The sequence below is a fragment of the Rattus rattus genome, chromosome 7, assembly GCF_011064425.1.
Source record: "Rattus rattus isolate New Zealand chromosome 7, Rrattus_CSIRO_v1, whole genome shotgun sequence".
NCBI classification, from domain to species: Eukaryota; Metazoa; Chordata; class Mammalia; order Rodentia; family Muridae; genus Rattus; species Rattus rattus.
This window is the reverse complement of record NC_046160.1, coordinates 37,896,657-37,921,248: the sequence shown is the minus strand read 5'-3', so window position 1 is coordinate 37,921,248 and position 24,592 is coordinate 37,896,657. Positions and strand designations below refer to the sequence as shown.

The 24,592-nt window shown below is 43.3% G+C and overlaps 1 protein-coding gene and 1 non-coding gene across 2 annotated transcripts in view; both read left to right on the top strand.

Moving 5' to 3' along the window:
- The first annotated feature begins 7,584 nt into the window (after positions 1–7,584).
- Positions 7,585–7,703, top strand: LOC116906414. Its single transcript, XR_004388676.1, has one exon. It is a non-coding gene; the product is annotated as a 5S ribosomal RNA (ribosomal RNA).
- A 2,252-nt stretch (positions 7,704–9,955) lies between these two features.
- Positions 9,956–24,592, top strand: part of Adam17 (ADAM metallopeptidase domain 17) — a 46,479-nt gene continuing 31,842 nt past the window's right edge. The window contains exons 1-2 of the mRNA XM_032907518.1: positions 9,956–10,256; positions 21,514–21,646. Coding sequence (XP_032763409.1) covers positions 10,160–10,256; positions 21,514–21,646 — 230 coding nt within the window. The 5' untranslated portion in view covers positions 9,956–10,159. The remainder of the gene's footprint in view (positions 10,257–21,513; positions 21,647–24,592) is intronic.

Sequence of the window (24,592 nt, the reverse complement as noted above, 5' to 3'; positions counted from 1 at the left end):
TGGAAGCAAATTCAGCTGCCGTTCGCTTACATGGTAGTAATTCCAGCCATTCAAGCAGAGCAGAAAGGCCCTCTCTCAGCCATGTATAGTGGCACACACATCTGTAATCTCAGCAGTTGGAGGCAGAGTCCATCCCTAACTACATAGTAAGTTAAGGCCAGCCTGAGTTGCATAAAACCACCTGTCTTTAAAAAGAGGAAAAGACCCTGCTTAAAATGAAAGGTGTGCTGGCAGTACAGTGAGAGTGACTTCTTAGCATGTAGGAGGTCCTGGGTACACCAGGGCAGCCTAATTTAGGACAAGAGGGTGCTAATAAGTGAAAGCACTCAACTGTACCAAGCAGTCCTATTGCCCTAGATCGTCAAGGACACAGACACAAAAAGAAAATTACTAACTTGGGAATGAAGGTTTATTAAGCAGTGACTTTGCTGCTAATTAGATGGAATTAGATAGAATACAGTGGGGGCAAGTTTTTCTGTTGAAATAAGTTAGAAAAAAAAATCAGGACCCAGAGAAGAAATGTCTGTTTCTTGTTGGTCAAGAGTTCACTTGCCTGATGTGTTAGCACAGACTGTAAATCCTATCACTTGGGAGGCTCAGCCTGGGCTGCAGAGACCCTTTCCAGAAGGCGGGGAGGGGCACCAACTGTTGCAGTTCTTACTGGTAATGCAAATGATTTCAAGTTTCTCCCTCTGTGAGCTTTTAATAAAGTAATTTAACTTTCTGTGCATTGGTATTTTGCCTGCATTCATGTTTGTGTGAGGGTGTCAGAGTTCTCTGCAACTAGAGTTCCAGTTGTGTGCGGCCATGTGGGTGCTAGGAATTGACCCTGCATCCTCTGGAAGAGACTCCGTCTTCACTGCTGAGCCATCTCTCTAGCTCCCTTCATTTATCAGTTTATATATTTTTGACTATGTATTCTGTATCAGCAGGACCTGGCTCTGCCTATGCTAACATGTATAGTAACCACTGACCATAACATCCTGAGCTATAATATGCTGTTCAAGGTTGTCATCTAAGAGTTCTATGTATTAGGCTGGGTGTGGTGGTACATGGCTGTAATTCTAGTGCCAACAAAGGTAAGTGGTTATCTGTGAGTTCCAGGCCAGTCTGATTTATATAGAGTTCCAGGGCTACTGTCTACCCCATTTAAAACAAAACAAAACAAAACAGAGATATGTATTGGTTACTAGCTGGAAGTTCACAGATACCTGAGCATGGTATCACACAACTGTATTCCCAAGTTGGGAGGCGGAAGAGTGAAAGTAACATCAGCCTGGCTCTACCATATACCTTGGTTATCCCTGACTGAAGGGTGTGCATGGATAAGAACGTATGAGTTAACTGCTTAAGTTAGATGATATTTTCCAGACTTTGTAGACTGCCAAGTTTCATCAGAGACTTTTCAAACTATGTAGGCAATAAAAATCTGACGAGGTTTTATTTTTGTTTTCTCTGTGTGGGCATGTTGCCTTTGTGTACATCTGTACAGGCAGTGTTCCTGCATTGCACATGGATGCTAGCAGAAGGTATGAGGTTCTCTGAAACTGGAGTTTCAGGCAGTTGTTAGCAGCAGTGTGGCTGCTGGGAACTAAATGAACCCTGGTTCTTGGGAAGGGCAGTCAATGCTGTTAAGTGTTGAGCCATTTCCCCAGCCCATCTGACGGGTTTTCTTGTCAGTTTATGAACAGCAACTTGGAAGGAAGGTAAGCTGGCAGCCCTGGGTCTTTTTTAAGTATCTGTTGCATCAGTCCCTTCCATTTCTGGGAAGAAATCTGTGAGCAGTTTGGAAGAGGAAATGAATTCTGTTGGTCTTCCAAGGAAAGTGCACTTGCCTTTGGGACGCTGATAGCAACGTTGCATTTAGTTAGAGGGAGGGTGAAGCAACTTCCTGCCTGGAGCAAACCCCCTCCAAAAGCCTGGAAAACACATGACAATGAGACTCACTTTGAAAATTCTCCCTCCTTAAAATCAGATGGCATTTCATACCTAACTTAGGCCATCTCCTCTCTCAAGGGCAAACACTCCTCTACCTAAGAGCTCTTGACTAGAAGAGCATAGCTTCTCTCACATCTCAAAATAGATCCCATTAGAGTTCTGCATTAGGTGCTTAACTTGAAAAGGCTGCTCCTGAGGTGGTAGAGGTGACATTAGTGGGGTGACTGGCTTTCCAGCTGTTCTTTTTTTTTAAAGATTTTATTTATGTGAGTACACTGTCGCTGTCTTCAAGCACACCAGAAGAGGGCATCGGATCCCATTACAGATGATTGTGAGCCACCATGTGGTTGCTGGGAATTGAACTCATGACCTCTGGAAGAGCAGTTGGGTGCTCTTAACCGCTGAGCCATCTCTCCAGCCCCCCAGCTATTCTTTTAGAATGTATTGTGCTAGGGAGAATGGTGGTCTTATCGACCAGATACACACTCTTTTCACTTGTCAGGTGATACTCAAAGCTAGCTTGTCTCAGCCAGGGCCCCCTGTCAGGAGCTAGATGCAGGCAGTGTGCCCTGGACTAGACATTAGGAACCCTGGACTGACTGTCATTCCAGCCATAAATACCTGGGGAAGATAACTAAGCCTCTTTCTATCAACAATACAAAAGGATGCTACTAGATGACTCAGGACTATCTTAAATGTTTAGCTTCATTATGCATATGAGAGTCTCGTCTGTATAACATGCCTGCTTGGTTGTCTGAGGAGGGCATAGGATCCCCTGGAATAGGAGTTAGAGATGTGAGCCTCTGTGTAGATGCTAGGAGTTGAGCATAGGTCTTCTGTTAAAGTAGACAGTGCTCTTAACCATTGAGCCATCTCTTCAGTCCCAATTCAGGAATATTTTATGTTCGATGTTTTGCACTAATATTCCCTGGAAGACTTGTTTTGGAGCTGAACTAGAAAATAAAGACAAGATAGAACATGGGGCATGAAACTAACAATCAGGTGGTCATCATATCCAACACTCTCCCATCTATCCTACTAACAAGTTTAAATGGATGTGTGCTTTTTAAGTTCTTTCTGGAATCAAGTAAAATGTCAACAGTAATCAAATACCAAGGTCTTCACCTTATGCAGGTAATGAGCCAGTGTTCTAATTCTACTGAGTTTACCTGATCCGTAATCCTTTAAGGAAAACCAATCAATAATTGGTAATATCATCCAGGGTGACTGACTAGTAGGTTCAAAGCACATACATTGCACAAGGATCACACAGAATGAGAATTAGGGGACACCTACATCGCACTATGGGCTTTTCTCTGTGGCACACGCATCATCTCAATACACACTGAATGCTTTTGCCTAGTGTAGATCCGAAATGTTTTCATGAGCAAACCTCTCCGCTCTGGTGATATTTCCCATGGCAGTATTAATGCGAATGGCTCACTGTTTGAATCAGGGGATTGATGGCATCAGATATTCTCCAGATCCAATAAACTGTTCTTGACAAGGTGGATGGGCTTACTTGCCAGTAGCCAGGAATTTCTACAGCTAAACTTTAATAAATGAGTTGGGTATTAAGCACCGTCAGATTACTTACTGGCAAATCCGCTAGGCTAATCCTAGAGATCTAGCAGGGCTTACAGTCATCACCTACTCACCTGCAGGCCGCCAAGCGCAGGTGGCCTGGTGTATAAAAAGACTGTCCACCCCAGCCCTCTCTCTCCTCTCTCTGTTCCCTGCCAGCCTTTCTCTTTCCCCCTTTCTGTTCTGTCTTTTTCTGCTCTCATGGCTCTACTTCCTTCTGTCTGCCTCTACCCCTTCTCCAGGTCCTCACTTACCTTCCCCCAAATAAACCTCCGTTAAACCAGGTCTGTCTCACAGGGACACCACATAACCCACAATGCACCACATTATATTTCATAACCACCACCACCAAACCAACATCCATTTAAGACATCTGATTGTTGTTAAAGGTACAAGTCACTTCTAGATTCTGACTTCTCAGGGCCTGTTATCTAAAACTCATCTCTTTTTTTAAATTGTCTTTCCAGTCTCCTAGCATGTGGTGTCTTACGATTTATGCAGGACGAGAGGGAAGATGCTGAGGGACAGAGACACAGCTCCTTGATAACCTTGGGCCAAGAGAAAGGAGGTTAAATTGCCGGGCAACAATTGGACTGACATGAATTTTATTGATTTCTTTCAAGCAAAATTGAGACCAGGGGAAAGACAATTAAATCACAAGAGACTTAACCCTAGCATTCAGAAGTTGGGAAAAATATGCTGTCTCCTGGCAGTATCTTGTCAGAATGACTTTGAACCCAAATATTTGCCTCATATTAACTAACATATGGCTCTTCTGCATATACATAAAAGCAGGCTAGGAGGATGTAGGAAAATTCAGCATTTATTCATGTCCTGGGGCTGCTGTAACTGCCACATTCCTGGCCGGGGTGCGAGGAGCTCAAAACAGGTTGTCACAGTTTGTTATGCTATTGCTGAATAGTTTTCTCTAAGTGTATGAGTATTTTGCTTTGTTTTTCATACATGTTTCACAGACATGTATGTTTGTACACTGCATGTATGCCTGGTGTGTTGGGGTAACTTATCCCCACACATATTGTATCAACTGCCTGTGAAAGTGTGTCCCTGTATTCTTGATTGTTAATTTGTGTGCTGGCAGGATATGTAAATGTTTGTAACTTTACACCTATCCCAAAAGAACATTCTCTGAGATTATCATGTTAGAGAGTAAACTGCTATGGGGGAGGTCATGATGCCTTCAATTGTGTTGCCAAAAGGCAACACTAAGATATGTACTGGGCATAAGTCCTGCTGCTGAGAATGAGTAAACTGTGGAACTCATGCTATAACCAACTATATTTTATATAAATATAAATATATATCTAACTATATCTCGCCGTGTGTGTGTGTGTGTGTGTGTGTGTGTGTGTGTGTGTGTGTGTAACCCACTGCTAATAGCTTTTCTGTATGAGAAAGGAATGTGGCCTTTGGTAAACAGCTGGTGGCTTGAGCTGGGGTAGACGGACAGACAGAAGGAAGAACAGGAGCACGGCAGGGAGCTGGGTGGAGCTAGATGGGTAGCTAAGGGACAGCCACAGCAAACAGCCTTATACCATACAGACAGATGTCTCCATGTCTGTCACTGAACCCCAAATTGGACCCCCAAAAGCTCCCACAATGCTGGTTCCGTTGGAGGCCAGAGGAGGGCATCAGATGCCCTGGAACTGTGTGAGTGGTGTGTTGGGAATCTGACTCCTGCATAAACGAGTATTTTAAACTTTAAGGACCTATCTCTCCCAAACCCCAATTTCTTAGTTTTTACAAAATGTATTCCTGCGCACACATAGTAGGGATGCTGGTAACTAAGTAGGAATTCAGTTTTTCAAAAATGAAAGGATTTTTTAAAAATCTAAAAAACAGGCATGACCCGGTTTTCTAAAAGAGCCACTATTTCATTTGTGTTCGATTTTTAAATTTTTAATTATATATGTGTGAGGGTGTGGATATGTGCACTGGTGTTGAGTCCCTGTGGAGGCCAGATATCAGATCCCCTGCAGGGGGAGTTACACACAGTTTGTGCACTTAGGGTGCTGGGATCCCAACTCAGGATTCATGTAAAAGGAGCCATCTCGGGGTTGGGGATTTAGCTCAGCGGTAGAGCGCTTGCCTAGCAAGCGCAAGGCCCTGGGTTCGGTCCCCAGCTCCGAAAAAAAGAAAAAAGAAAAAAAGGAGCCATCTCTCCAACCCCTACATTATTTTGTTTGTTTACATTGCGCTGCCTGAAGTACTGTGCTCACCTGGCTGAAGTCTACTTGTGTGCTTGTCTACTGTGTGTGGAGCCCTGGTTCTCTCAGCATCATGTACACTAGGTGTAGTGGTACACACCTGTCACTCCCTCACTGGGGAGAGGGAAGCAGAAGGATCAGAAGTTCAAGGGCATCTCTTGACTGCACAGTGAGACCCAGGCTAACCTGGGCTACATGTCAAACCAGAATGAATCTTTTGAAGGCAAAGGTCTGATATGGGTCTCTTCTGTAGTACCAGGTTTTGAATGTTGGAAATGGGCTTCCAGTCAAGGTCTCTGGTCACAGTAAAACTGGAGAACTGACGAGTCTCTGCTGCAGGACCAGCCAATTCAAATCAGAACTTGGTCACTTTAGACTAGTTATCTTGATCAAGCTCCTTTCCAACTCATTCTCTTCAAACTCTCATGTTTAGTTTATGTGGTCCAGTTACTCTGAGCTCCAAGGGAGGAAGGTATTTCAGAAGGGAGAGAGCCTCCACAGCTCCTTGTCCACATAGTACACATGATGTATGATACTTTTGCACACATCAGGATAGTCACTGCAGGTAATTCTGTAAAATGTCTTCCGGAGATGACTTAAAGTTTAAAAGTACTAGAAATGGATCTTTTTCAAAATAATGTTAGGACTCATTTCTCAATGAAATGACATCAAATTTTCTTTTTTCCAACTTGAATGGAAACCTGACTGGTTTACTGGCCCACTAAAAAACCCCCAGGCTGGGGATATAGCTCCATGGGTAAAGAGCCTGTCTAGCATGCATGAAGCTCTGGTTCAACCCCCACATCACACAAATGGCACTGTGCACACCTCACCTGTACTACTACTCAGAAGGTAGAGGCAGGGACAAGTTCAGGGCTAGCCTAGGAAATATGAAACCCTGTCTCAAAAGGACGTGTTAATCAGTCAGGCTCATTGGCCAGTTGTACCAAGTTTGCTTTTCCATTTGTTTTTCTAAAAGGGTTTTATGGTTTTGTATGAATTGTTTGATCTAAAACCTTGGAAATGAGTTCTTGGTACATGAACTTTGTACAGTCATATTTAAGTGGTGTTAGTGCACTTTTTTAAAAAACTGTTTTATTGGGTTCTTTTTTTTTTAAAGATTTATTCATTTATTATATATAAGTACACTGTAGATGTCTTCAGATACACCAGAAGAGGGCATCGGATCTCTTTACAGATGGTTGTGAGCCACCATGTAGTTGCTGGAAATTGAACTCAGGACCTCTGGAAGAGTAGTCGGGTGCTCTTAACCGCTGAGCCATCTCTCCAGCCCCTGTTGGGTTCTTATACCTCTACTTCCCTTCCACGCTTTATTCTACCTTGATCCCTTCTAACCAACCACCAGTCCCTCCCCACAGCAGGTAAGAGAGGTTAGAGGGCAAAGTGGGTGTAGATCTCTATAGGCTGCTTCCTGCTCATTAGGAATGTTGAGTTTCTTGGGCCATCCAATCTTGGCTGTCAGGATATCTCCAGTTTCCTCTCTTTGCTCAGGAACACTTGACAAACCATAAAAAAGGCAATGGGGGGGGGGTTGGGGATTTGGCTCAGTGGTAGAGCGCTTGCCTAGGAAGCGCAAGGTCCTGGGTTCGGTCCCCAGCCCCGAAAAAAAAAAAAAAAAAAAAAGGCAATGGGGAGCAGACTCTCCCATTTATACTTTTCTTCAGAGTCCCCAGCCTTGAATTATCTGTAGCTGGCAAGGATCACACCCTTATTAGTGCATGAGGCAAATCAAAATCACCTTCTGTGAAGCCTCCTCTTATCTCACACCTGGGATTAAAACAAAAACATTCTCAAAATTGGTTTTTAAAAGAAACCAGTCTATGGCCATACCACCCTGAACGCGCCTGATCTCGTCTGATCTCGGAAGCTAAGCGGGGTCGGGCCTGGTTAGTACTTGGATGGGAGACTGCCTGGGAATACCGGGTGCTGTAGGGTTGGAGAGATGGTTCAGCGGTTAAGAGCACTGACTGCTCTTCCAGAGGTCCTGAGTTCAATTCCCAGCAACCACATGGTGGCTCACAACCATCTGTAATGGGATCTGATGCCCTCTTCTGGTGTGTCTGAGGACAGCGACAGTGTACTCACATATATAAAATAAATAAATAAATCTTTAAAAAAAAAAACCAAACCAAATTCTCACCACAAAGCTGTGTATCTTTTTTTATTTTTGAGATTTGAGAATGCATATTTCTTGAAGGGCTAGCTTTATTCAGCAGCAGGAAAAAAAAAAAAAGGCATCCAAATTAAGGCTCTGACAGGTAGGGTAAGACAAACAAGTAGGGCTTCAAGGTGACTGACTCAGTATAGTGGGTAGATAATTATGGGGATGATTTTTTTTTCTAGAAATGTACTTTGAGAGTAAAATAAAAGCTTGAAGCCAAGTGTGATGGCTCGTGCACTTGTCATCCCAGCAATTGGGAGGCTGAGGCAGGGATGCCTGGACAGGGTTACAAAATGAGCCCAGCTCAAAAAGCCCATCAAACCTTCCCTCCTGCCAGAACCAGACTAATCCCAAAAGAATAAACCCTTGAGAACCAGACTGGGACCGTCAGTCTTGGAGCACTGGGTTTCTCCACACAGCCTCCTTGTGCTGGGATGACAGGCATGGGCCACCACACTAAGCTGTAGGCATCAGTTCTGCTGTGTGGGCTTTTACGCCAGCATGGCCCTCTGAGATGTTCCTCTGGTTCTTTTTCTCCCCAACGTGGGCCCTTTTATCCTAAAGATACGGACTATGGTCAAATCAAAGATGAACTTCAAGTTGGAATCATAACTTGAATGCTGACCTGTGAATGTTGAAGACTACTTAAAACTGGGACTTATCCTGGAAACTTGTTATGATGAAGTGGATCAGGAGCTTTTTAAAAAACTAGCGTGCAGTACTCAACCTGTGGGTCAGACCATCCCTTTGTAGGTTTGCATTATCAGGTATCCTGCATTTCAGATTCTTACATTACGGTTCATAACAATAGCAAAATTACAGTCATGAAGTTGCAATTAAACAATTTTATGGTTCAGGGTCACCTCCCATGAGGAACTGTAACTAAGAGGGTCCACTGCATTAGGAAGGTTGAGAGCCACTGAAATAGCATTTACTAAACATAGCTCAACTGCACAAGAATATAATCTTCAGTCTACTGAAGTTACAAACCGGGGGATATGGAGAACGGACATTCAAAAGAAATACCGTAGCATTTCTACTACTATTAAAAAGCCATACACAGCTGTGACATCTAATTTATGGGGGTGACTTTTATTTATTTTTTTCTTTTGGTTAGGTATGCCACGAATGTGTGTCTAGTGAAAGCGTTTTATAACTCGTTTGTTCAGACGAGTTTAGCTAACATGCCTCCAAAACTGTACAATGCCAGTAACTGTTGAAAGCGATACAAGACATTCCACAACGAACAAATTTAAATCAGTTTATCTTTTTCAGGAAGACAACTTGAAATCTGACCAGGGCTATTAATATTCTGTACCACAAACAGTAAACACAGGAAGAAAAAAAAAAAAAAAAAAAAAAAAAAAAAAAAGACTGCAAAACCACAAAGGATCAAGTCGGGAAACCAACTACAAGGGTTAGGGAGTAGATGGTCGCTTCGGTTCACCGGTGAGTGGGCAATTAGCATTCCGGTTCCTGGAGACTCTGCCTAGAGCAGCTAAGGAGCAAATAAAATGTACATTCAGAAGCCTATGTACAGTCCCCTGAGCATTTTCAGTGACAATAGAGAATTGGTCTCAGGCAGCAAGACGCCGAAGTGCACACCTGATCCACGTGGGGCGGATCCCTGGGGCTGGCTTCACGCCCCCCATCCTATCACCAGAGCCTGAGATAGCAGGCCCGTAGTTAACTCCACAGCAGACTTCACAGTCCCTTTAATAAAGACGCTACAGGGGATTTTAATCACGATGAAGAGAAGGCCACACCCGCCTGAGGGCCTGCCCATCCTCTCCCACCTTCCTTCCCCGCGGTCACCCGGGGACAGAGGCGAGACCGTGCTGGGTCGAGTCAGGACGCCGCCAGCTGAAGGCCAGGAAGGCGCCAACCAGGCCCCAGAGGGACCAGGAAGGAACAGAGCCCACAAGATGGCGTCGAGCCCGCGCCGGGGCGGGGCGAGCCACGCCTCCCACAATCCTATGCGACACCTCCTCTTCCGGCTGTGGGCAGCAGGGTGGTCCGCGACTGCGGCCGGAAGCAGGCTGAGCGGCTCTGGGCGAGCGCCGCCTGTACTTCCGGGGACTTCAGCCTAGCTCTTGAGTTTTCCCTGTAGGCGGCGCGGGAGGGAAAAGTTTGCAGGACCGTGCTGGGAAGATCACCTCCGCTTCCCAATGTGAGCAGTTTCTCGAACGCTCTCTCTAGAAGGTTGCCCAGAGAGGTGGTGGACGGGAACATGAGGCAGCGTCTCCTCTTCCTGACCACTTTGGTGCCTTTCGTCCTGGCACCCCGACCTCCGGAGGAACCAGGCTCTGGCTCCCACCCGCGACTTGGTAAGAGCTCGGGGAGCAAAGCCCGGGGAGCAAACTGACTTATCTGGCTCCAGAGTGCTTGGAGGGACGCACCGGGGCGCTGGGAGCGGGATATTGGGCTACGGTGGCGCGTCCCGAAGTTTTCAGTGTGGGAAGGGGGGTGTGGCTCTTGGTGTTTAGCGAGAGAAAAGAGTTGGGCTTGTCTCACCGTGAGAAAGGACATCCTGGAGGGGTCTCCCATAGGGACTGAGGACCTGGGAGGGGCAAGTTCTCCTAGGTTTATTTCTGGAATGTTTAGAAAAGAGGTTTTGACACGTGGATGGTTCGTTTGTGGAGTGTGAGACTTGGTCAAGGTCCTTTGCCTGCTAACAAGTGAATCCAAGGTGTTAGGTGTTTCTGCCAAAAGCAAGACCCTGGAAGAAAGGATGGGCCCAAAGCTCTACACCACTTGTTGGCTCTTAAAGGCTAACTTGAATTTTATGTAGGAGGTACTTAATGCAGTACTGAAGTAGTTTCATTTGCATTTTCAACTGGATTTGGAATCTTGTATTGGATTTTGAGATCATATTAAGCACTGTCTTGTTGGAGAGAGCGAGGCTCAAACTTCCAAACTAACTCTTGAATTGGCTTGCCACTATGAATGTTTTCCTTGCAGTTTTTAACAGATCACCAGGGATGACCCGTCTAAATAGCCTAGAAACTATAGGGTTTCCTCTTGAATTTTTTTTTTTAGAGAGATCTCATTATAAGGAAAGACATGCATTAGAGGTTTCAAATTGAAATTGGCGATAGGCAATTTACCCGGAGTCTTAGGAACCTTTAGCTTGCAAAAGTGGCTAAGACATTTCAGTTAATCAGTAACAAAGTTTGAAACAGTTTTGATGATAGGGAGCTTACCAAGTGTCTTAGGATCTTTCAGCTTACAAATGTTGCCATCTAAGGCATTTCAGTTAATAACAAAGTGAGAAGCAGTATTCCCCATTGTGTGAAGTTAGCGATCTTGTCATTATAGTATTTTATTTTTCAGATTGAAACCTATGTTTTTTTGTTTTGTTTTGTTTTGTTTTTTAATGTCTGTTTTGAGACAGGGCCTCACTGTGTATTTCTAGTTTGCCTGGAACTCGCCCTGGCTGGTTTCGAACTCACACCTCTGCCTCCTAAAAGCTGGATTAAAGACCTTGCACTATTACTCTCAGCCTTGTGTTACTTTTTTACCTTGTGTTTTCATCTTATTTACCGAACAGAGGCTGTAGTTGACTGGAGTAGACATTGAGTGTGTTTTATGTTCGTATTGTCCAAATAATTTTCTTGTATGTGTTTGCATTTTAAAGTGGATTATGTATGTGACAAGTTTAAAGAGTGGCAAAGGAGCTAGTTAGAAAGTGCTGAAATGTAAGTTGATACAAACTGAAAGAAGAAATTTCAGGATGGAAAGCAGAACATAAGAGCATGCTTCATTTTAAGGATGCTATTAAAAATAAACTTGCATTTGAGACAGTAAAGTGATTTTTTTTTTCACTATTCTGATACAACTTATTACCATTTTCCTGTCCATGGATAGAAAGAAAAGCATGGATCCTAGGGACTCATACCAGAGGAAAACGACATTATTTCTAGATTGATTCTCAGCAATGTATGCTAATTATAGGAATTTTAAATTTTTTATTTATTTTTAAGACAGAGTCTGACTTGATAGGCTTGGCTGTCCTTTAACTTGCTATGCAGACCAGGCTAGCTTTGAGCTCATCGATCTTGCCTTTGCTTCCAGAATGCTTGTCTGTGTGTCTGTGTCTGTCTGTTTGTTTGTCTCTCTCTCTCTCTCTCAAATCTAATAGCAAAGTATAGCACATTCTATGTCAGAAAACAAAAACCAAACCCATAGGTACAATCTATTGATTTAAGATTTGAAGAACTCATTTTGGGGCTGCCAGGAGTTATGCCTGGTATTAAAGATATAAAGATGAAATAATATTCATCTTTGAAGGTTTATGGCTTAATGGAAAGAGATCTAAATAGGTACCATTGTTTGAATGTTAACCTTAAGGTAAATTTGAAAATGTTTCAGACACAAAATCTGTGACCTATTTTTTTTCCCTTCCACCCACCACATCCTCTTTTATTAAAAGTAACACAAAGGAAAAACAGTTTTGAAATCAAAGTGAGACTTATATACCCCAGCTGCAACTTCACTATGATATCATGACTAAGCTCATGTGACTCATAACTTTCCTAAATTATGCAATTCATAACAGTTCCTGAAGTCATTTTTGGTGATCCACAGAATACCCTAAAAGCTAAGTTTCTGTTTATTATGTACCTTTTGCCTTTCAGAAAATTATATACCTAATCAATCTTCAGTACATTTATAGTCTAAGAATTGAATCGAGTAAGTTAATGAAAAAAGCAAAGACAACCCCCCCACCCCCTGGGATCTCAAATTAAACTATGTGTTGATCTTGAACAACCAAGTCTAATAATAGGGTTGGTTGAAGCAACAGACAATATCATGAACTGCCAAAAAACCAAAGAGTTCTTCAGGAGTCCACAAGACCTGTTCATCACTTCATGCTCATGACAGCTCATTGAGTTCTTCTGAGAGTGAGCGATGTTTTTCCACCTAGTTAAAAAAAAAACCTAGCATCTATACGCAAGGCTGTGAGTTTGAACCCCGTTTCACAGCTCATTGTTATTAGCACCATCACACTTGGGATTTAGGCGCTTGGCCTCTTCATTCCAAAGCTGCAGGCCTATAAAATCCAAGCCCTTCACACAAATGGCTCCAAGGGAGGTTTAGGGTCACTTTGTTCTGCCGTAGTGGTCAGAGACAAACTATTTCTGTGATGCAGGGAAGACTGGAGAGCCGTGATGGGGAAATTGGAGAAATCCTAGAATGTTATGGGTGAAAGTCCTCCACATCCGAGTGCGATTGATTGCGAATCTTCATTTTTGTTGTGGAAGATAGCACCTGTATACAAGTTTGGAGAGAGCGTGAACTAGGTTGATAGGGAAGGAATGATGCGTTGTTCTCAGCAGTCCTCACCGTGGTGAGAAGTGAAAGAGAGGTTCCTACTCTCCTCTTTGCCTTAACATCAGCTAAGAGAGCGGGCACATCTTTCCCTAACTTCCTCTTTGTCTATGCCCCACAAACAGGAATTATAGACTGAAGAATCTCAGCCATTACTCCGATTTCAGAGATACATAGCTGATCTTGTTCTCTGAAGCCCCATTCATATCCAGCTGATGTTCACATCTCCATGTTCAAAAGCACGTTAGTGTAGTATGTCCAAAATTATTTGTCTTTTTTTTTTTTTAATGGGTTAGAAGAGTGAGCACGAGCTGGTGGTTGTGGTGGGGGGGCTGTCTCACGCCCTTAATCCCAGGCGGAGGCAGCTGAATCTCTGAGTCCAGGCCAGCCTGGTCTGCAGAGTGAGTTTTAGACAGCCAGGGTCACACAGAGAAACCCTGTCTCCCCGCACACCCTCCCTCAAAAACCTGAGCATGAAACCAGTGCTGAAGCTGGACTAGGGAGGGGCATGGGGATTACTGACGCTGACCCATTGTCTTACTTGAGTTTGCACCAGTGTACTGCAGAGCCTCATGGCCCTGGCCTTCTTCAGGGATTCACCTGGGCTCACCCACTCATTTAGGTTGAGCGGCTATTGGTAAGAGGACTTGCTAGGCTTGGCCTAGGTTAGTTTCGGCTTGGTGAGCACCCACCATATGCAGAATTAGTTGAAGCAGCTGACTGGTCCTATAAAGTCACAGTTTTAGTTGTGAGGCTCCGGTTTCCAGGCCCAGTAGAGAGCACTGCTTCCCTTCTCTCATGACTTAGTCCCAAGGAGGAATTCATCCCTTCCCAGGACCTTCTGTACAGACTGACTGGCCAGACTGCATCCCTCTGTGTTCCAGGAGTGCTGACCTTGAGTCGTCAGCACAGACACAGCAATCAGTGGCCCTGTCCAGGTTTGGTGTTTCCTTTTGTGCTGTTGTTGTTGTTGGGCCAAAGGATATCTTTCAGTTTGTAGCCCAGGCTGGCACGTGCCAGGGGGCTTGCATTTATACTCAGGCATTATATTTTAGGGAAATGTAATTCTATACAAAACCAAAATAATGTAAAAGGCCCATACATATTTCTACTCCCTTCTTCTTGATACTTTATTATATTTGCCCCACAAACATGAATACATTATATGTAACTATACTATTGCATTCATATGCCTAGATACATGCAAAAATTTAGACATGATTTTTAAACTTTAAAAATTAGATGTAGTTTAAAAATGCTGTGAATTTGGTGGAAGAAATTTGATTATACTTGAGATGAACTCACTGAATCCAATGGCTGTAAAAACTTACTGAGAGATAGCAATTCTTGTGTAAGAGCAGGGTGAGGTGGAAAGTTTATCAAATCTCCTGTAGACATCACATCCACACCAGGAGACCCAGTTTGTGGTTTAACGGTCCAGCTTTCTCTTCTTCCTTGAGAAATTTATAACCAAGTATAAGGTGCTTTTGCCATTGGCTTATCAGCAGTGTGTGTGTGTGTGTGTGTGTGTGTGTGTGTGTGTGTGTGTGTGTAAGGGCACATATATACATACATACATACATACATACGAATGTCTATGTAGGTAGCCAAGCCAGAATCCCAGGAGTCTTGCAGTGATACGCACTTGTTCATTCAGCAGCAGTTTACCCATTGATTTCCCAGATTCCAGTATTGTTTGTTCCACACTGAAGTTCATTGAGATTTTTATTTAATAGTACTTTACCCAAAGTCCTTAATATTTCATTCCATGTTCATCAACTGACCTTTATCTGCCTAAGAGTCTCATAAATATTTTGTTTGATTTTGTTTTAGAGACAGTCTCAGTATGTAATCCTGGCAATGAAGACCAAGCTGGCCTTGAACTCACAGAGCTCTGTCTGCCTCTGTGGTTTGAGTGCTAGAATTAAAGGCTTGTGCCACCATAGCTGGCTTCATGGCTTCATACATATTCTTGCTGTGATGTTTACAGTACAGTTTAGCTGAGGTGCCTTTTCACATCTACTGCAGTATATGATATGCCTTCTCTTAGATGTTACCTCATCCTTTTTTTTTTTTTAAAGATTTTATTTACTTATTGTATATAAGTACACTGTAGCTTTCTTCAGACACACCGGAAGAGGGCATCAGATCTCATTACAGATGGTTGTGAGCCACCATGTAGTTGCTGGGAATTGAACTCAGGACCTCTGGAAGAGCACTCAGTGCTCTTAACCACTGAGCCATCTCTCCAGCCCCCTACCTCATCCTTTTTACAGAAAGTTTTTATCTTCTGTGTGTTTTGCCTGTATGTATGTCTGTGCCATGTACATGAATCAAGGGATCCTGTAGTACTGGAGTACAGGCAGTCATAAGCAGCCATGTGGGTTCTGAGAATCAAACCTAGTCCTCTGGAAGAGAAGCTGGTGCTTTTACCCACTGAGCCAGCTCTCTAGTCCTGCCCTTATCCTCCTGATACAGATACTGCTTTCAGGAAAAGCATTGGTTTGCCAGGCAGGGATGAGTCCTAGTTTGAAAAGAGCGAAAACATGTAAACTATGTATTCATGAAAGTTGAGGCAAAGGTAGGAGGATAGAGAAAATAGAAAAACAGTAAGGAAGATAGGGTCCCTAACTAGGGTACCTAGATTACCACTAGGTAGTACCAGGTGGGGAACTAAACTTATAGCACTTGGTGGAGAAGAGCCGGGCAGTGGGGACTTAGAGAATATTCTCCAGCTGACCTGCCTCTGCCTTCGGAGGGCTGGGAGTAAGGTGTGCAGCTCCATGTGAGGCACCAGTTTCCATTTCTTTAAATTTTTTTTTTTTTTTTTGAGAGATTTGGGTAGGAATGGGGGAGAAATTCTGTTGCAGAGTTTGTAGGAGAATGAGACCACCAGAGGTTAAAGTTCCAGAGGTGAGCTACAGTGAGAAGTTGAGGATCTGAGGGGCTCTTGCTAAGAAGACAGTATTAGGAGCACTAGGTGACTCCTGTTTGCCTTCCAAGAGGGAGCTGTTTTTTATTGAGTTGTTTGTAATGGCTCTAGGACATCTAATTTGTAATATCCAGTTATTAGAAGAAGATAATTGCAATGGAAACACAGTAGCTATTTTAAAGCTATTTTAAATGTTGCAAGCTACATTTAAAAGGCTCATATTGTATTATAGACAATATATATCTTGTCCTTATTTTTCTTCTAGCCCCATTTTTATACATTTAGATACTGGGATGTGAATAGCTTTTGAAACCCTCCTTTTGCTCACCTTTGTAGATAAGCACTTCAGGTGCTCTTAGAAACCTACCGTGACCAGGCTTTTAAACTGTGAGTAGTTTCCCTGTCCTTTGGAAGTTCTGCAGCTTATCTGTCTTCCGGTTTAGCTTACCTCATTTCTGGTTGTTTTTAAAAGAAATGCAAGGCCAAATCAAAAGTGAGCTGGGTGAGCTGGATCGTAAACACATGAGTGTTAGCTGTAAAAAGGAGCCAGGTGTCTACTGTGCCTTCCTATAAATTAAGATAGAGTGGAAAAAAAAAAAAAAAAACCTATGATGAGTGTCCCCACAGGTTTGCTTATATATTAGCTGCTTGGTCTCCGGCAGGAAGAATTATTTTTAGCTGTTTGCTTACTTTAGCTTAAGTGGTTTTCTCTTCCTCTTTTTTTTTCCTCTTAATGGTATGGGGCAAGGAGGTTTTTGAAGGCAGGTGATTCTCTTTCTCGTCTAGGGTGGCCCTGAACTCCAGTCATCCTCTTTCTTGCCTCAGCTTCCAGTGACTAAGATTACCGGTAGGAGCCCTCATGCTGCCAAACTTGTTCAGTGGTTCACATGAGAATCACCTGGAAGGCAGCATAACTTGCTGGACCGCACATTGAGGATTTCTGAATGTTGTGTTTCCAACAAGCCCCCAGCTGCTCACCCTGCTGGTGTAGGGGCCACACTCTGAGGAGCTCTGGTCCATGTTACTGACAATGAAAATATGATATGGAAGTTAGGTCTCTAAGTCAGTAGGTGAGATTGTGATCTAAATGAAACTGAGTTCATGTACCAGCCTGTATCAAGGCAGTTGACAGCTAAAGGATTGGATTGTCATCTCACCATTGAGATCCTTGTACTTTGTGAACATGAGCCTGATGGGTCGAGCGTCCATGCTGAAAATACTATAATGAGAGCCAGGTGTGGTGGCCTTCACTTGGAAGGGGATTCAGGATCAGAAGTTCAAGACCAGCCCTGGGCCCTGTGAGAAAATGCCACAAGAAAAAGATGCTGTGATGAATAAAACATGGTTCCTTTTTGATCATTTCCTAATCTGTGTGATAAGACATGTTATAAACAAAAATGTCAAGGAAAAGATACAAAGGGCTGTAAACTTCCAAGGGAAGAAATGCCATGTTTGTTTGAAATGCTAGGATGTCAAAGACCAAAGAGGTAGGCTTGAGGTAGGCAGTCTCAGGAGGGCGACATGTGTTCAAAGCATTGCTTCAGTAAAGCTTAAGCATTTCAGCCTGGATGGAATTTAAAAGCCCAGGGCTGTGTGCGCTAGGCTTTGTTTTCTTTCATCCTTTGGTTCTTTTACACACTAGTGGCATCAGGTTTGTGATGGTAGGCACGTTACTTAGTCTTCTCTGAGCCTGTTTGTCTTCATTTGGAGGAGAATTACAGTCTTGGGATGTTCTGTGTAGATCGTGTAGTAGAGAAAGCTTGGGAATTGTTGACCAAGTTGGTTGACCAAGGGACAAGTTTTTTTTTTTTTTTTTTTTTTTTTTTTATTCGGAGCTGGGGACCGAACCCAGGACCTTGCGCTTGCTAGGCAAGCGCTCTACCACTGAGCTAAATCCCCAACCCCAAGGGACAAGTTTCTTAAAGGTTTTCCATTGGTGCCCCTAAGCTGCATGATGCAGTATCAACTCACCATGTCCATGCTGTTGAATCAGAACCTTGAGTGAATGTTGGTTAACGCTCATCTGGTAGCAGCATGCCTTGCACACTTGCTTTCCTCAGGTTCACTTAAGTGTCATGCAACAGTAAGGTGTTCTTTCCGACTACCCCGATAAAAGGAACTATTCAGTACTTTTATCTTGCTTTAACATCCACAACACTGTTCTCTGTTCCTTCCCCATTTCCTCCTCCCTCCTCTTCCCCTTCCCTCCCTCCATTATGTCTCTTTATTCCCTTCCTTCCTTCTTTTGGAGACAGTCTCACTGTGAGTGTATCACACTGGCCTGGACTTTGCTATGTAGTCCCCACTCTCCTAAACACATGCCTTTGGCTTGCCTGGATCATAGGTGTGGCCCAGGCCTGGCTTGGGCACCTTTTCTTGTGCATGCTTGTGTCTTATAGTAAAATGAGTGTTCAGTTGGGGAAGAACTTTGCTCCATTGCTGTTGTGCTTTAGCTCTTGGACTTCATTTAGTGCCCGGCTCATAGCTGCAGGCGAACGAGTTGATGAACACATTGATTGGAGTATTTAGGTTGGTTCTTTTTCTAAGTTTTAATTTAATTTTATGTGTATAATTGCTATGCCTGCATACATGTTTATGCTCCACTTGTGTGTCTGGTGTCCTTGGAGGTCAGAAGAGGGTGGGTGCCAGGTCCTAAGGGATTAAAGTTATAGTTGTGAGCCACCAAGTGGATACTGGGAGCTAAACCCTAGAAATCTATAAGAACAGCAGTTACACTTAGCCTCGGAACTGTCTCTTCAACCCTCCCAAAAAAGATTTTTAAGGCTGAATGTGATAGCACAGGCAGGCCTGTGATCCTAGCACCTGGGAGGTGAGGTAGGCTCGGGAGACTGAGGTCATGCATGCTGGGCTGTACAGCCTGTCCGGCCCACCCTAGACTGCAGACGATTCTGTCTCTATCTCTTAAAAGGTGCATGTGATGGCTCATGTTTTAGTTCCAGCATTTGCAAGGCTAAGGCAGAAGGATTGCTGGAAATGGGAGACTAATTTGGGCAACAATGAGGCCCTGTTTCAGAAACCCAAGCAAACAAACAAAAATGCCCATAATCCCAGCACTTGGGAGGCTTAAGTTCCTGGGAAAAATAACTATATATAGTATTCTCCTGTGCTCCATATAGAACTATTCTTAATTTTTGGTTGACATAAAATAATTGGACACTTTTGATGTTTCTTTTAAAAATGTTTAAGTTTTTACTGTCTAGCAATAAACACTGGTCTAGGCTGCTGCTGATGTGAGGAATTCCTGGTCCATTGGAATGCTTTGAATATCCTTGTGTGTTGAAAGGAAAGTATCAACTCACATATTTTAGGTAGCTATTACTTATTTTTATTTTATGTGTGTGAGTGTTTGCATATGTATATGTGCATCAAATGTATGCCTGCTGTCTCTGGAGGCCAGGAGGGACATAACTGTTGTGAGTCACCATGTTGGTGCTGGGAATAGAACCTGGGTCCTCTGCAAGAACAATAAGTGCTGGTAAGCACATAGTCATCTCTCCTGTCCCCCTTTAGACTGTTTTAAAAGAGACTAAAGTCTCCACCTTGTTCTAGAAAGTCTTTTTAAGTTAAAAACCTTAAACAAAAAGTTCTTCTTTTGGAGGAGGCCAGGAGTCTGTTGGTTGGAGCATGAAGAGGAATGGCGTGTACTTACTATAGTGGTCTAGTTTCTAATCTTATTTGTGCTTTTTCTCAGCTGGGGGCAGTGCATCTTTGTTTTCTTGAGTGGTGACTTGGTCTGGTAAAGCAGTTGGCGTTGGTTTCCTTCTGAGGAGTCAGTCAGTCCCCTCGGCCTGCACCCACTGAGCAGGTGGATGCAGTTGTGTCTGTTGTGGAACTAGTGGCAGTGGTGCTCGCTGTCCCCAGCTCTGGGTTTGGAGGATGGATCTTGCTGACAAGCCTAAACTGGTCTGGAACTCAGGCTCGGGTTTGGGACTTTGTGCAGAAGCTTTACTTTCCTGGTTTTGGTTTCTAAGAAACCAAAGGCTGTTGATACATACATTCGTTACTCTTTCTAATTAACTGGCCACTGATAAGGGATTGATTTAGCTCAGTTTGACAATGAAAATGTTGGGTAAGCTACTTTTATCTTGGACACTTTAAACATGCACACTAAAAATGTCTTTTATTTTAAAGTCTTAAGTGTATATGGTAGTCTTTAGAGATACCAAATTGTTAGTTTCTAACTTCAATCCATGCTTAGTTCTCTGAATGGTTAAGTATGTTCCCACAGCTAGCTTGTTTGCCATGATTCAGAGTGATTTCTACAGTGTAGCTATTTCTGTATTCTTAAGTCTGTTACTCTTTGTCCCTCCCTTCTTCCTGGAGAAACTGGGTCATTTGTTCTGCAGGAATCTAACTTTCTAGGTGTGGCTGGTGCTTCCTTCACTAGTTATTTAACTTGGCAGCATATGGACCTTTTATGTACTAAGAATCTGAACTTACATCTCCATTAAGTTCAGGTTCAGATTTTTATAACAATACGTGATTGTTGTGCTGGGCAATTAAGCACTTCAGCTTATTGTCTGGCACAGTTGACTATTAGATTTAAGTGCTCATTATCTATAAAGTTATTTACTTACTTTTTATATGTGAATGTTTTGCCTGTGTGTGTGTGTGTGTGTGTGTGTGTGTGTGTGTGTGTGTCTGTGTCTGTGTGTGTTTTGTGCCAGTGGAAGTCAGAAGAGGATGTCAGATTTCCAGGAACTGGGTTTATGGATAGTTGTGAGCTGCCATGTGAAACTGAACCTGTGTCCTCTTTCTCTGTAACAACAAGTGTTCTTAACTGCTGATCGAGCTCTTCAGCCTCTAATAACCTTTATTAAAGATTTGTTTGCTTTTCTGATTCTATGAATGTTTTACCTGTATGTATACCTCGTACATGCCTGGTGCCCATGGAGGTGAGAGGAGGGCATTCCCCTCCTCGGGAGTGCAGTTATAGATGGTTGCGAGCTGCCATGTGAGAGCTGGGGTCTGAATCCAGGGCCTCTGGAAGAACAGCCAGCGCTCATCACTGCTGAGCTACCTCTTCAGCCTCCATAATCCCCCTGCCCCACAGTGTGTGTGTGTGTGTGTGTGTGTGTGTGTGTGTGTGTGTGTGTGTGTGTGTATGAGTGTGGTGCTGTTTATGTGGGTGCCCACAGATGCCAGAAGATGGCTTTAGATCCCATGGAACTGGAGTTAAAAGATTTTTTTGAACTGTCTGATGTGGGTGCTGAACTCAGGACCTCACCACTGAGCAGCAGATTCTCTTGAATGACTGAGCTATTTACCCAGCCACTAATACTTTTTTACTTTTATTTCAGAGAAGCTTGATTCTTTGCTCTCAGACTACGATATCCTCTCTTTATCTAATATCCAGCAGCACTCCATAAGGAAAAGGGATCTACAGTCTGCGACACACTTAGAAACACTACTAACTTTTTCAGCTTTGAAAAGGTAATTAGAATTATACATAGAATGACATGGGACAATGTGGGGGTGGGTTTTGTTTTGGCTAAAGCAGGAAAAAGGGTATTTACAGAAATCTTAAATCTGCTGTACTTGATGTAATAACATGTTATGTGTAATTGTAATATCGTTTAATGCCTATTTTTTTTTCTTTTTTTTTCGGAGCTGGGGACCGAACCCAGGGCCTTGCGCTTGCTAGGCAAGCGCTCTGTCACTGAGCTAAATCCCCAACCCCTTAATGCCTTTTTTTTTTTTTTTTTTTTTTTTTTATTAACTTGAGTATTTCTTATTTACATTTCAATGTTATTCCTTTCCGGTTTCCAGGCAAACATCCCCCTAATCCCTCCCCCCCCCCCTCTTTTCCGGTGTTCCCTCCCCCCCCCCCCATTGCCGCCCTCCCCCAACAATCACGTTCACTGGGGGTTCAGTCTTAGCAGGACCAAGGGCTTCCCCTTCCACTGGTGCTCTTACTAGGATATTCATTGCTACCTATGAGGTCAGAGTCCAGGGTCAGTCCATGTATAGTCTTTAGGTAGTGGCTTAGTCCCTGGAAGGTCTGGTTGCTTGGCATTGTTGTTCATAAGGGGTCTCGAGCCCCTTCAAGCTCTTCCAGTTCTTTCTCTGATTCCTTCAATGGGGGTCCTATTCTCAGTTCAGTGGTTTGCTGCCTTAATGCCTATTTTAAAGTCCATACTTAAAACATTTTATTTTTTATCAATATTTTAAAGGAAATGATTATCTCAAGAGTATTACTGATAGCACAATGTTTATAAAGTTCTAAGAATTTTATTAATTGAATGCTTATAATACTTTATATTTTAAAGTTTTTTCATTCATTGTTTGGTATCTGAGTGTTTTGCTTGAATGTCTGTCTTTATATCCTATTTGTGTTAAGAGCCCTCAGAGGCCAGCAGAGAGGGCATTGTAGTCCCTGGGCCTGGACTACAGTTACAGAGGTTTGTGAGCGGTGATGTAGATGCTGAGAATCCAACCTGGATCCTCTAGAAGAGCAGCCAGTGTTTTTAACTGCTGAGCTATCTCTCGAGCACCTATTTGAAAAGTTTTTAAAAAGTCTCTATTTTTACTATTTATGTTTGTGTCTGTGTGGTATCGGTGCATTGGTGTGTGCTAGGGAAGGAAGCGTATGTGCCCGAGGGAAGCAGAAGAATTAGAACTGCAGTTACAGGAACTTGTGAGCCACTCCATGTAGGTGCTGGATCTGAACTGACAGTTGGTCTTCATGACAGTTAAAAAAAGCAGTAAGGGGGCTGGAGAGACGGCTCAGTGGTTAAGAGCACCCGACTGCTCTTCCAGAGGTCCTGAGTTCAATTCCCAGCAACCACATGGTGACTCACAACCATCTGTAAAGAGATCTGATGCCCTCTTCTGGTGTATCTGAAGACAGCTACGGTGTACTTATATATAATAAATGAATAAATCTTTAAAAAAAAAAAAAGCAGTAAGATGGGACTGGAGAGATGGCTCTGGTAGTGTTCTTGCAGGGTATCCAGTTCAATTCTCAGCAGCCGTATCAGGTGCAAACATGCATACATAAGAAAGAATACATAAAATCTTAAAAAGCATCAAGAGTAGTCTGGTGGTGGCGGCCCGCACCTTTAATCCTAGTGCTTAGAGACAGAGTTAGGCATCTCTGTGAGTTCATGGCCAGCCTGGTGTACAGAGCGAGTTCTAGGACAACCAGCAGTACACAAACAAACTCTGTCTCAGGGGAAAAAAGCAGTAGGAGAATATAAATGGGCTTTTTCTTTTTTAATTCAGGGGTAAGATTTTTTTCAAATAAAAATAAACATACAAGTAACCAGTGTTTTTTAGGGCAAAGCCCCAGCTCAAGCAGCCCTAAGAGGCTAGGCTCAGTCCACTTAGTACTCCAGTGGTGAGGCTCACACATCAGGGAGGAGGGCCATGCCAGGGACCCTCCAGTTCATCTTCTAGTATGAGAGACCAAGTTCCAGCATGAGGTTTAAGTCTAAGCAGAGGAAAAAACTGGGTCATGGAAAAGAGATATTTATGATTAAGCTGTCCTAGGCAAGGTGTGGTTCTCCTGGTTGTTGTCTCAGTTCTTGTTCGTTGGGGTGCTCCATAGGAATCCTTATCAGTTGTCATTACTCTGATTCTTACCGGAAGATGCCTGGGTGTAGGCTCACCCTTCTGAATTATTGTTCTCATCTGGGCTGGTGATGGTAGGCGTCTATCTTGTGGGATTGGTTTCTTGGTAATACAGAGCACTTGGCCCAGATGAAGTGCAAAGATTCGTAAGTGCCTGTTTTAGTAATAAATGCATCTGATTTAAAAACCAAATTGTCACAGAGAAACAGGGATATAGTTTAGTGTGTAGAATGCTTTTCTAACATACACAAGGTCCTGTGTTTTATCCCGGTATCTGCCTTACACCCACAAAAAACAAACCAAACAACAACAAAATCTGAAGGAAGTATAGTTAAATTTTCATTTCCTAAGCTTCCCAGATTCAAAGAGGTTTTCTTTTTGTAAACTTCTAAAGAACTTTATTTTTAGTGCATTAAGATATTTTTAACTATTTAACTATTTTTTTGGTGGTGGGGACATTTCTGCTCCAGCTATGCTCTAGCGCATGTGTTGAGATCAGAGGACAATTTGCAGGAGTTGGTTCTGACCTTCAACTGTGCAGGGCCATTAGGCTTGGCAGCAAGAACCTTGCCTACTGAGCCATCTTGATGCCCCTTCAGTGCATAGTTTTTGCACAGATTAAAACACACACACACACACACACACACACACACACACACACGCCGCAGCAGCAGCAGCAGCAGCAGCAGCAGCAGCAGCAGCAGCAGCAGCAGCAGCAGCATCCCCTCACTATCTTTTTTTTTTTCCCTCCAGAACTGGGGACCGAACCCAGGGCCTTGTGCTTGCTAGGCAAGCGCTCTACCACTG